This window comes from Mustela nivalis, assembly GCF_964662115.1.
Source record: "Mustela nivalis genome assembly, chromosome: 10".
Lineage (NCBI taxonomy): Eukaryota > Metazoa > Chordata > Mammalia > Carnivora > Mustelidae > Mustela > Mustela nivalis.
The window spans coordinates 48,309,308-48,322,267 of record NC_139029.1 but is presented as its reverse complement, the minus strand read 5'-3'; the positions used below and the strand labels follow the sequence as shown (position 1 = coordinate 48,322,267).

Sequence of the window (12,960 nt, the reverse complement as noted above, 5' to 3'; positions counted from 1 at the left end):
AGAGAGGCAGGCAGAGAGAGAGAGAGAGAGAGAGAGAGAGGAGGAAGCAGGCTCTCCGCTGAGCAGAGAGCCCATGCGGGACTCGATTCTGGGACCCCGAGATCATGACCTGAGCCGAAGGCAGCGGCTTAACCCACTGAGCCACCCAGGTGCCCCAAAACATAGATATTTTAATTTGCAAGTACCATAGTAGGGGCATCTGTGACTCTTGATCTCCTGGCTGTAGGTTCAAACCCCACCTCAGGTATAGAAATTACTTTAAATAAAATCTTCAAAAAAAAAAAAAAAAAAAAAAAAAAGCACAGTAATGCCGAAAAATTGGTTTAAGAAAAAATTTAACTGTAGTTACACTACCAAAATATTATTGCAAAAAATTTCATGTCTTCCCATTCCAAAATGATACTTCACATAATACCTTATCCTGTGCTTCTCAAAGTGTGGGGTCTGGACTAGCAATCTCAGCATCATTTGGAAGCTCTTGACATGTGTAAATTTTCCTGCCCCACCCTAAATTTTCATAATCTGAAATGAGGGTGGGTCCCATTCTTGGTGTCTGAAAAAAGCTTCCAGATAACTCTAATTGTCCCTAAAATTTGAGAAACACCGCGTAACGCAATTCTTCAAAATTAGTGCTTCTGTGAATGAGGCCACACCAAATCCGAATGTTTTTACGTTAGAGAAAATGGCTTAAACTTTCACTAAAGAAAGTAAATGTGCTGCCCAGAATAAAAGATATCCCCACGACAGAATTTTTAGAACATACAGAAATTCAAGAAGAGATGGAGAGAAAAAAAATCCAACTTTTCACTTGTGTAGTCGTAAATTCTTTACTCTCCTTTTCTTATAGGCCCTCTCGCTCACATAAATATCCAGTATTAAAATTAAAAGTGTAATGCCTATTTTTGTGATAGACTTCTTAAGTTCTGTATAAGAGCCTTCCATAAGTTCTTGTCTAAGCGAACAGATAGGTCATTCTATCATAACAGTAAGAGCACAGATTCTGAAATCGGGCAAATTATCAACTTGATTCCAATTCAGTAACTAAGGTCGGTCTGTTTTTTAGCGACGTTGAGCCGGGCTCATTATCAGTAAACTCAAATCCTAACAGGACTATCTGAGACAGTGTTTGTAAAGCTCTTAACAAATCGCCGGGTGCCGCCGCACATTTGTAGGAGGAAAAGTCACACAGGGTTAGCTAGGGAGGAAGCAGTGGGTGCAGGGCCAATGATCCTCAAAGCGAGCCTTCTTGAGGAACACAAATCACAAAACCGGCAGGTAAAACCGAGGCCCCGTAGTGGAAGAAACCGGCCTCCAGACGAGGCACGGTCCCTTTAAGAGGTTCGATCCTTCCGCCCCGCTCCCGTCCCCGCCTACGCAAAGGCGGAACCGGAAGTTGTGGGGGACGCGCGGGTTCCCAGCATGGCGGCCACCAGGCCGTCTGGGCCGGCTACTCCGGAGATCCTGGCCGCCCAGGTCCTGGGTGTCCTGTGGTTCGTGTCAGTCACCACGGGACCTTGGGGAGCTGCTGCGATCGCCGCCGCCGGTGGCGAGGAGACACTTAAATGCGAGGACCTCAAATTGGGACAATATCCTCTGTGAGGAGCCCCCCCCCCCCCGCCTTGGGGGCGAGGTAGATTATGGGTCGCTAGTGGGTCGCGGCCCTCAGCGCGGGTCAGGGTTGGCTTAAGGGATCGGTGACTTGTGGCTTTTAAGGACGGACGGACTCTGGGGGTGAAAAGAGATGTGAGGGTGGGAAGAACAGCGGTCACCCTGTGTGATTTTCCTTGGAATTTTACTGATGGTTAGTGCCTCGTCTTCTGATTCACCTATTTTTATTATTAATTAATTAATTACTGGTGGGCTTATTCAACAAACACCCAGATCCTGAAGTATGCCAGGCCCTGTTCTAGGCCCTAGTAATAGGAAGATTGATAGGTTCCACTGTAGAAGTTTGAGGCCTTGGGGGCAGAGACAAATAAGTAGTTAATAACGATGTATCCCTTGTATATTGCCCAGTTATCATTAACTCTGTACGTATTACCTTACATCATCCTCAAACTCTGTAAGATGCCAGACTGTCAGGGGGCAAACTCTTTCTCCGTGTTGTAACTATGGGCCAATTATCTGAACCCTGTTTTCTCTTGAGTAAGAATGAAGAGAACAGTGTTACCAGCTGAAAGGTTTGTTGTGAGAAATTAGTGCAAGTGAATCATATAGAACAATGCCTGGCACGTAATAAGGACTATCTATGTTATTTATTTACAGATGAGGAAACTGAGGCTGAAGGGGTTAAGTGGAACAGTTCATTGTAATAGCTCTGCTGAAGGGAGGAGCCCTTATGAAATGGGAGTTACAGTCAAATTAAAATAGCTACTTTTGTACAAAATTAGATCATTTTATACAAATTGCAGAGCAGAAAAATTAGTAACAGAAGCCAGAGATAGGAGAAAGACTAGGAGACAAAATTTTAAAATTAAGAAAATTCTATCCTGTAGTATTTTTATGTGAGTTGGGGAGAGGCAGCCATTATTAGATGGCTTACAGAATAGCTGCAATTTGCTGAATACCATTATGCTTGGAATTTGAGAATCACTGACCTAGTAAGTTGAGTCTTTTTTGGTAAAAATGTCAGAGCGATTCTAAGAAATAATTGGATTGTATGAAGAATTGTACAGTTTGAGCCCCAGAGAGATGTGGCTGAGCATTTGGTGATGAAGACTGGAGAATGTCTGCTACTCCTGGCCTGAAGATGAGGTTTCCAGTAGTGCTTAAAAAACCTTAAACAGGTATCAGATAAATAAGGCGAACACCTTATTTATCCCATTTTAGTGTCAATAAAATATTTAGGAAACAAAAGCCAACTGCAAGTGTTTTGAAATTAGAGGACAGTTATTATACCTGTTACCAAAACTTAAGATCCTGTTGGGGAGATTGAAGATTCACCTAAAAGGGCTATCTTCTCAGTCTGTTGGAAGGCACTGTAGGCTGGGAATCAGGAAATCTGATTTTACTCCCTATCACTGGTTACATGACTTTGGATAGGTCTCTCAAACTTTGAGCCTCAGTTTGTGCTTCTGTAATATGGGAATAATAGTATTTACTTCACAGGGTTATTTATTTGTACTATATGAAGTTAGGTATGTGACGATACTATGGGGCCCCATAAATTAGTTCAATCAAATGCTTGGAAATTGATTTTTTTTTTTAACCTGAAGCTTTCTTAAAATAATTTGGTAAAGATTTTAATTTCCAATTTTCCTTTATGCTCTATGCTTAAACCCTGACTGATGTTCTTTAAGGATGGCATCCTTGGCTAGAGCTTTTAATATGTATTAAGTTAATATACTTTTCCTGTAATAAATTACTGTTCAAGTAGTATTTAGTGATGCTGAAAGTATATTTGTGGTTGTGCTTGTTGCTTTGGACCAACCAACATTTAACATGTGAATGTAAACATGAGTATGTAATACAAGATATTAAAGACAAGATGATAATGTTTTGTGTTGGAATGTGGTTCACATTTCCTTAACTTTTCTCAGATATATTTGTAAAGATCCAAAAATAAATGATGCTACACAAGAACCAGTTAACTGTACAAACTACACAGCTCATGGTAAGATTTCCAGAAACATGTTTTTAAAAATTTTTGAAACATTACTTCATAAATCAGTGTATGATCACTAAAAATAATAAATGTGTGCTTTTTCTTGAGTTAAAACATACTCAGTTTCTAGAACGACTTAAATTGGACAACTTGCTAAGGGTTGTTAATATTTAAGAAGAGTGTTATTCTTAGTTTTGTGAATTGGGGAGTTTTGTATTTTCATTTTTTTTAAACCTTTGAAATCAGTTTATGTAGCTTATGCAGAGATGCTTCTTTTTTTTTTTTTTTTTAAAGATTTTATTTATTTATTTGAAAGACGGAGATCACAAGTAGGCAGAGAGGCAGGCAGAGAGAGAGAGAGGGGGAAGCAGGCTTCCTGCGGAGCAGGGAGCCCGATGCGGGGCTCGATCCCAGGACCCTGAGATCATGACCCGAGCCAAAGGCAGCAGCCCAAACCACTGAGCCACCCAGGCGCCCCGCAGAGATGCTTCTTAACTTAATTTTTAATTACTCAAAAAGAATTTAAAATGGGACTGTTAGCGCTGTCAGGTCCAATGCAAAGTTATATCACCCATATACAGTCGTAAAATAAACTTAGGTACATCCTAAGTATGAAAACAATACAGTTAGAATTTTAAATATGCATCAGTATTTTCTTCTATTTTTTTTATTATAGAGATGTTTTGATAATAGATACCTCTCTCAGTCTAATGATTTTGGGGCACTTCTGTTTTTCTAAATTATGTAGAAAGCCAGATAAAAACTAATGAATTGTTCTGATGGGTCTTTTCTTCTATAGGGGTATGTATTGGAAGGGAGGCAGACAGATGTATGTTGGAACTATTTAGCCTTCTTGTTTGGCATGGTACATAATGATGGCAGTTACATGGTATTATTTTGAGAAAAGAGCACCTATTTTTTTTTTTAAGATTTTATTTATTTGACAGAGATCACAAGTAGGCAGAGAGGCAGGCAGAGAGAGAGGGGGAAGCAGGCTCCCCGTTGAGCAGAGAGGACCCTGGGATCATGACCTGAGCCAAAGGCAGAGGCTTTAACCCACAGAGCCACCCAGGTGCCCCAGCACCTATTTTTTTTTTTTTTTAAGATTTTATTTATTATTATTTGACAGACAGAAATCACAAGTAGGCAGAGAGGCAGATGAGAGAGAGAGAGAGAGAAGCAGGCTTCCTGATGAGCAGAGAGCCCGATGCCAGGGCTCGATCCCAGGACCTTGGGATCATGACCTGAGCCAAAGGCAGAGGCTTTAACCCACAGAGCCACCCAGGCGCTCTAGAAAAGAGCACCTATTGAATATATACTGATTGTTTTATGAATTAGGCAGAAAATAAAACAGTAACTGATATTTTCTTTTTAAATGAAATCTCTCAAACAGATTTGTTATATAAATGAGATTGAAGTAATTGTTTTTCTTACAGCAAAAAACTTTCATGTTTTTCAACATATTCAAATAATTGCTTGATTATGAATTCGTATATATTTTAAAAAGCAAATCTTTTATCTGTTTATACCTTTATATTTTGGCACACTACTAACCCAGTTATAGTCAACAAAGATAATTGAAAATAAGTTGTGTTAAACTTATATAATTGGCATTTAGCTACTATTCAGAAATAGTAAGGTTTTACCATAAAAACAGTAATAGGTTTTACATATATGTATATATATATGATTTGTATAGCAGATATTGCTTAATATGTATACATTTGTTTAATTTAGATGTATTAAAGAACTTTGTTTTTTGAGTTAATTTATAAGTATACTCTGATTTGTCTGTTTTACAGTTCAGTCTTTTATGTTGTGCTTTTGGGACACAGATTACAGTTAACATATATAATGAAGACTCAATTATCAGATACTCAACCATTCATATGAAAGATATTAGAAATCTGTGAATACTGTTTGTCTCAGGTATCTAACTAAATTAAGAAGCAGGGAGCTACCTATCTCAAAAAGCATTTTCTAGCCTGTAGGGTTCTTTGTAGTTATGAGGATTTTGAAGAGAATTATGCAATAAAAAGAATAGTTTTCTGCCCCAAAGAGCTTTGCCCTTCATTTAGGAGTCTCTTGTGTAAAATAAGTTTGAATCCACTCGTGCAGTTATTAATAAGTAAGTTTATAAACATACAAAATCAATTGATCAGACTAGTAAGAAGTAAAAGGACTTGGAAGTATTACGGTACTATCATGGCTTATCAGGTAAATACTCATAGTTGATGTAAGTGAAGAGCTACAGGACAATAAAAGGAAGGTTTCCTATAAAAGGAAATGATATGATTATTCATTTGGAGAGAAGAAATCAAGTGCCGTATTGAATGTGGGAATGTATGTAAAATGTAGATTAATAAATAAATTACTTTAAATCATTGTCATGATTTTAAGAAGAAAATAAAGTTTCTGAGACAAAGACGAATCACAGGATGTACAATTTGTACTTGACACTGGTATCTAGCTGAGGGCTGGGATAGATTCTGCCGTCCCAGCCCAATGCTCATGAGACTGTGTCTGGCTCTGGGAAGTTTTTCTTTTTTGCCTTTTTAAAACATACAAGGGCTAGTAGACTAGTCATGGTGAATCACTTCTGGGTCCTGATCAGAGAGGACATCTAAGTGACCTGTAAAACATGTTTTTTGTGTCCTAACATGGAACTGATTAAGAGGAGAAAAATATTAAGAGTTGTGAAAAGTGGGGCGCCTGGGTGGCTCAGTGGGTTAAGCCTCTGCCTTCAGCTCAGGTCATGATCCCAAGGTCCTGGGATCAAGCCCTGCATTGGGCTCTCTGCTTGGCAGGGAGCGAGCCTGCTTCCCCCTCTTTCTCTGCCTGCCTCTCTGCCTACTTGTGATCTCTGTCTGTTAAATAAATAAATAAATAAAATCTTCCAAAAAAAAAAAAAAAAGAGTTGTGAAAAGTGTGAGTTAAATGATCTTTCTCAGCCTCCAGCCAAGATTGTTCTTCCTCTATTTTCTCACTGTGTATACGAAGGACTATTACAGAATCCTCAAACTCAGTTTAATTTTCTTTAATAGTACTTTTTGGTAGGGATGAATAAGAACAATGTTTTACAATAGGGTAATTTCAGGATAGAAGAATTGGGACCAAAGGCTAAGTAATTCAACTGTAACATTAAATTAATGTGATCTTAAAATGGTTTCCAATTAGAGATATAGACTTCCAGTTGTAGAATGAGTTAAGTCACAGGGATGTCAGGTACAGCATAGGGAAATCACTGGTATTGTAACAGAACAGATGGTATCTACATTTGTAAGCATAGCACAATGTGTAGACTTGTCTAATCAGTATGTTGTATACCTGAAATTAATGTAACATTGTGTCAGCTATATATTTCAATATAAAAAATAAAAACTTGGGGCGCCTGGGTCACTCAGTGGGTTGAAGCCTCTGCCTTTGGCTTGGGTCATGATCGCGGGCCTGGGATCGAGCCCCACATGGTGCTCTCTGCTCAGTGGGGAGCCTGCCTCCTCCTCTCTCTCTGCTTCTCTGCCTATTTGTGCTCTGTCTGTCAAATAAATAAATAAATAAATAAATCTTTAAAATAAATAAATAAATAAAAATAAAAACATAAGGACAGCCCATCACAGGTAGTCAGTGAGACCTTCCCAAATAAGGCAAATTCTTAAGGTATAACCAATCAAAAATAACTTCCTTGCTTTGCTTCCACTTCTCTATAGGAGTCTTCTAACTCTTACAGGTGGGGCAGAGTACTCTAACCACTTCCAGTTTGGCACAGCCCAATTCAAATTGATTTTTGCTCAAATAAACTCTTATAATTAAAAAGAAAAGTAGATTCCATTTAGCCCAATGCCAACTAACAAGCATATTTATTTACTGAGATATGATTTATAATGAATAATTTGATAATTAAGTTGAGTAAAATAACTGGATCATGACTAATACCTTAAAAAAAGTATAAGGTATTTATTATTTATTAAGAAATTATTTACTTACTGTATTTATTGAGAAATTACATGGTAAGCTTCTACTTGGTGGTATAGATGATAAATGAAAGAAGACATAATCTCTACCCTCAAAGAGTCTTCTGTCTAGATTGTACAGACATACATAGGAAAGTGTTTTCGATTTTTCAATCAGTGAAATACAAAACTATTTAGACTACATCTCTAGAAAATTTTGCTCTGGTTCTTTGGCAGGTCGTTTTTATTTTGTTAAGTTTTTATTGAAATACATATATCTATTTATTTTTAAGATTTATTTATTTATTTGATAGACAGAGATGACAGGTAGGCAGAGAGGCAGGCAGAGAGAGATGGGGAAGCAGGCTACCCGCTGAGCAGAGAGCCGGATGCAGGGCCTGATCCCAGGACTCACGACCTGAGCCGAAGGCAGAGGCTCAACCCACTGAGCCACCCAGGTACCCCGAAATACATTTATAGGAAAGTACACTTAAGTGTAACTCAAATGACTTTTCTCAAGCTAAACACATTTGTGAATGTTTCCAAATCAAGAAATAACTTTATTAACATACTGAAAGCCCCATCATGCTCTCTTATACTCAGCATTCTGCCGTAATGGATAGCCATTAGCCTAACTTCTAACAACATAAGTTAGTTATGCAAAGAGTGTGTTATTTTTAGATTTTTATTTTGGAAATAATGTCTTTTTTCTTTTTAAAGTACTTTTATTTACTTTAAGATCTCTGTCTGTCAAATAAATAAAATCTTAAAAAAAAAAAAAAAAAAGAGAGAGAGTATGAACACATGCACAAGCCCAAGGTGAGGGAGAAATGTATGCAGAGGGAGAAAGAGAACCTCCGGCAGACTCCATGCCTAGCCTGCATCCTGACAGTGAGATTCCATCTCATGACCCTGAGATCATAACCTGAGCTGAAATCAAGAGTCAGATGTTTATTTAACCTAGGCGCCCCTACTGGGAGATATTTTCAAGCTTACAAAAAAGTTGGAAGAATAAGAGTAGTACAAAGGGGAATGCCTGGATGACTCAGTTGGTTAAGCCTCAACCTTTGGCTCAGGTCATGATCCCAGAGTCCTGGGATTGAGTCCTGCATCAGCCTCCTTGCTTAGCAGGGAGCCTGCTTTTCTGTCTGCCTGCTGCTCCTGCTAATTTTGCTCTATCTCGGTCTTTTTCTGACAAGTAAATAAAGTCTTTCAAAAAAAAAAAAAAAAGATAGTACAGAGAACACCCATACATCTTTTGCCCAGATTCACCAGTTGTAAACACATTATTCTTGCTTTATCATTAGTGCTCACACATCCTCTCTCTCTCTCAATTTATATGGATTTTGCCCCATGTTTGTGTGTTTTCCCTAACAACAGAGATAATGTGGTTGCTACAAACTTTTTAGTGAATTTAATACTAATATATGTACTTTACCATCCATATTCTAATTTTATCAAATGACTAAGTAATGCTTTTATAGAATTTTTTTGCAGTACAGGATCCTAAGATCAGGCTTTGACCCTTAAATCTGACAGATCAAGACTATAGTCCAGAGCCATGATGTTAACTGGAATAGGATCCCAAACGTCTTACTCCTTAGGTTAGTCCTTTGATCGTTATGAAGCGTCATTATTTCTGATAGCTTTTTTCCGTTTAAAAAATAATGCTACTTTTTATAATCGAGAAATACTATGTACTTACTGGTTTAAACAGATGCCATCTAAATCAAAGACATTGGCCAGAGCAAAACTTTATTTTTAAGGTTTTATTTATTTATTAGAGAGAAGGAACAAGCAGGGGAGTAGAAGAGGGAGAAGCAGGCTTCCTGCCAAGCAGGGAGCCTGATGCGGGGCTTGATCCCAGGACCCTGAGACCATCACCTGAGCTAAAGGCAGATGCTTAGTGACTGAACCACTCAGGTGCCCCCAGGGCAAAACTTTTTTTTTGGTTGTTTTTGTAGGAAATCTGAGAAATGAGTAGTTTTCAGGTTGTAGCAAGTTGCTTAATTTTGTCTACTAGTTAACATTTATTGGTAACTGGCTTTTTTAGTATTATCATATTGATTTATTTTTGCTTGTTCCTGAAATCAATGTAAGCATGGAATTATGGTATAATGGGAAGAGTATTGATTAAGAAATAATGAGTGTTAGCTTAGGATTTCCAGATCCTTACTTGCTTGTAGGCTTTTGTCAAGTCATCCTTTCTTAGACTCTAGAAAAAAAGGAACATATTACTAGTTTTGTTTACTTTTACTTAATAGGATTTTTAAAAAAAATAAGGGTCAGTAAGACACCTGGCTGGCCCAGTCAGTAGAAAACACAGCTCTTAATCTCGGGATCATGAGTTCAAGCCCCATGTTGGGTAGAGACTACTTTATAAAAAAAAAAAAAAAAGCAGGGGTCAAAAGAAATTATAAAGGATGTAAAAACAAACTCTAGAATTGTGGGCTTCTTTTGATTGATTAATTTCATTACACAAAATCTTCCCTTAGTATTATAGCCACTCCCAATGTTTTAATTCATTTCTCATGTCAGGTTCATTCTTAGTTTTCTCAGTATTGAAGTTCTCTAATTTGCTAGAGTAGAGAACCTAATACTTGTTGAATACTTTGTCTAACCAAATACTATGCTTTAAATACCATATGCTTTTACTACATACCTATACCATTGCAAGAGTAATATCCACATTTCATAGATGATAAAAACAAGATTCAGAGAGGTTTTGTAACTTGCCCAATGGAATAGCCTTGTTAAGTTGACAGAGTTTAGATTTAAATTCAGATTTGTCCAGTTCTGAAGTCTTACTCTTTGGAGTTCACTGTCAATTCAAAGAAATCTGATTAAATCAGTATTGATGTTTCTGTTATTATTTTCTCATGTAATCTCTGTGTGTACTTAGAGCAGCAGCTTATCCTTCCTCACTAAAGTACTTAATTTTCATCCCTTGAAATAATTAGCTCATACTTCTCTCAAACTTTAGAATCCTTATAGCAATATGGTTTCCTCTTCATTCTGGCACCTCTTTCCACTCTTTGTAGCTTTCCTGAGGTTCTGAATCTGGAGCATTGAGCATTTTATTCTCATATGTCTCATGTCAAATATAAATAATTTCCTATTAAGAAATGATAAAATATCGGGGCTCCTGGGTGGCTCAGTGGGTTAAAGCCTCTGCCTTCGGCTCAGGTCATGATCCCAGGGTCCTGGAATCGAGCCCCACATCGGGCTCTCTGTTCAGCCGGGAGCCTGCTTCCCTTCCTCTCTCTCTGCCTGCCTCTCTGCCTACTTGTGATCTCTGTCTGTCAAATAAATAAATAAAATCTTAAAAAAATTTAAAAAGAAATGATAAAATATGTCATTGAAAACTGTAATTTTCAAAATTTATGATTCAAAGAATAGTGTCTAATTGAAAATAGAAAGGTATGATTTCTTAATATTTAATATTTTTATAAGGCCTTTTTACAACTCACCTATCAATGTTTGAGTTTTTGAATGTACAAGAAACTCATCTCAAAAAACAAAGCATTTTTATTAGCAAGATGTATTGGACAGTAACCCCAACTAGAATCATAATTATAGCTTTTTGCATTGCAACTGTCTCTTTAAGATCTGATTTTAGATAGTCTGCAGGAAGATCTCACAAGGCTATAAGACAAGAAAGAGACAGCTTCAAACTGAGCAAGTAAGTGCAAGGTAGTACCTTTAGAGGAAGATTATCTAAAATTTTGCAATAAAGTTTTGTTTTATGGCACAGTTTGCCAATCCAGAACTTACTACTTTGATAATTTAAAAAAATTAAAGATCCATGTTGAGGAAAAACTCATGTTTATATTTCCTACTGGTCACTTCTTTGTGGAGGTAGAATAGTCCTCATCAAGGTAAAAAACTAACTTTTTAAACCAGACACCTCTTTGGTTTATGTGCCTGATGCCTAAACTCTTGTATACATACTCCTGGAGGTAGACAGAGCTTTTCAAGAGGTAAACAGGTATCATTATTGAAGTAGTTCCCTAGGGCCATTATAAGATGTGTCACAACAGACATTGATGGTCTCAGTTCTGGAGGCTAGAAATCTGAGATCAAGGTGTTGGCAGGGCCATCCTCCCTCTCAGACTCTGGGTGGAATATATCCTCCCCTCCTCTGACCTGCTGCTGGTGGGCCGCAATCCTTGGCATCCCTGGCTTGTAACTGCATCAGTCTGGTGTCTGCCTCTGTCCTCACCTAGCATTCTGTCTGTCTTCAAGTCATCTTCTCCCTGTTATATATGCATGTGATTTCCCCTATTCATAAGGACAACAGTCTTATTGGAATAGGGCCCACCCTAATGACCTCATTTTAACTTGGTTAAATCTGCAAAGACCTCACTTCCAAATATGGTTATACTCTGAGGTATTGAAGATTAGCACTTTTGGAGGGAACATAATTCAGCCCATAACAGGTGTCTTTAAAGGAATTGATTTCCAGATCCTCAGATATTATGTTTACTTATCCTAAAATTGATGTAAATTTTCTGAATTTTGCGGGCGCCTGGGTGGCTCAGTGTGTTAAGCCGCCGCCTTTGGCTCAGGTCATGATCTCGGAGTCCTGGGATCGAGTCCCGCATCAGGCTCTCTGCTCAGCAGGGAGCCCGCTTCCTTCTCTCTCTGCCTGCCTCTCTGCCTACTTGTGATCTCTCTCTGTTAAATAAATAAATAAAATAAAATATTTAAAAAAAATTTTCTGAATTTTGCTTTTTTTATTTTTTAAAAAATTTTAAAAGATTTTATTTTTTGTTAGAGAGAGAGAGAGAGAGCACAAGCAGAGAGAACAGCAGGCAAAGGGAGAAGCAGGCTCCCCACTGAGCAAGGAGCTGGATGTGATCTCAGGACCCTGGGATCATGACCTGAGCCTAATGAAGGCAGACACTTTGGCAGAAGCTTAACTGACTGAGCCACCCCGCCATCCTACACCCCCTTTTTTTTTTTGAACATTTAAACATACTTTTGAACATTTAAACATACTGCCTACTTGTGATCTCTCTGTCAAATAAATACAATCTTAAAACAAAACAAAAACACCAATCCTGTAATTATTGATACTAAACATAGAGATAAGCAGTCTGAAACTAGCCTAAAAGCATTAGTACCTTTTAATCAGAAATGGTGAAGGAGGAAATGGCAATAACATTTACTGAATAACTGCTGTATGCTGGGCCTTGTATCATATTTAATCTCCACAATGGTACTAGGAAGTAGAAGAAGTAGGAGAAGTACTAGAAAGTAGAAGTGCTGCTTTTATCTACAAGGAATCCAAGGTCCTGAAAGAGGCAATGCACATAAGTCATTCTCATTCCAAAGTTCTTGCTCTTAATACATTGAAGCTATAAAGGCTTCGGGATAGCTCCTGCCTAGCACACAGTAAGCTCT

At 37.9% G+C, this 12,960-nt stretch overlaps 1 protein-coding gene across 3 annotated transcripts in view; it reads left to right on the top strand.

The window, feature by feature from the left end:
- The first annotated feature begins 1,379 nt into the window (after window positions 1-1,379).
- Window positions 1,380-12,960, top strand: part of TM2D1 (TM2 domain containing 1) — a 46,556-nt gene continuing 34,975 nt past the window's right edge. The window contains exons 1-2 of one of the 3 annotated variants that reach the window (XM_082687868.1): window positions 1,380-1,595; window positions 3,540-3,613. In XM_082687868.1, coding sequence (XP_082543994.1) covers window positions 1,420-1,595; window positions 3,540-3,613 — 250 coding nt within the window. In that variant the 5' untranslated portion in view covers window positions 1,380-1,419. Of the gene's footprint in view, window positions 1,631-3,539; window positions 3,614-12,960 lie in introns of all 3 variants that reach the window. The other 2 variants (XM_082687869.1, XM_082687870.1) reach the window with 2 other exon arrangements.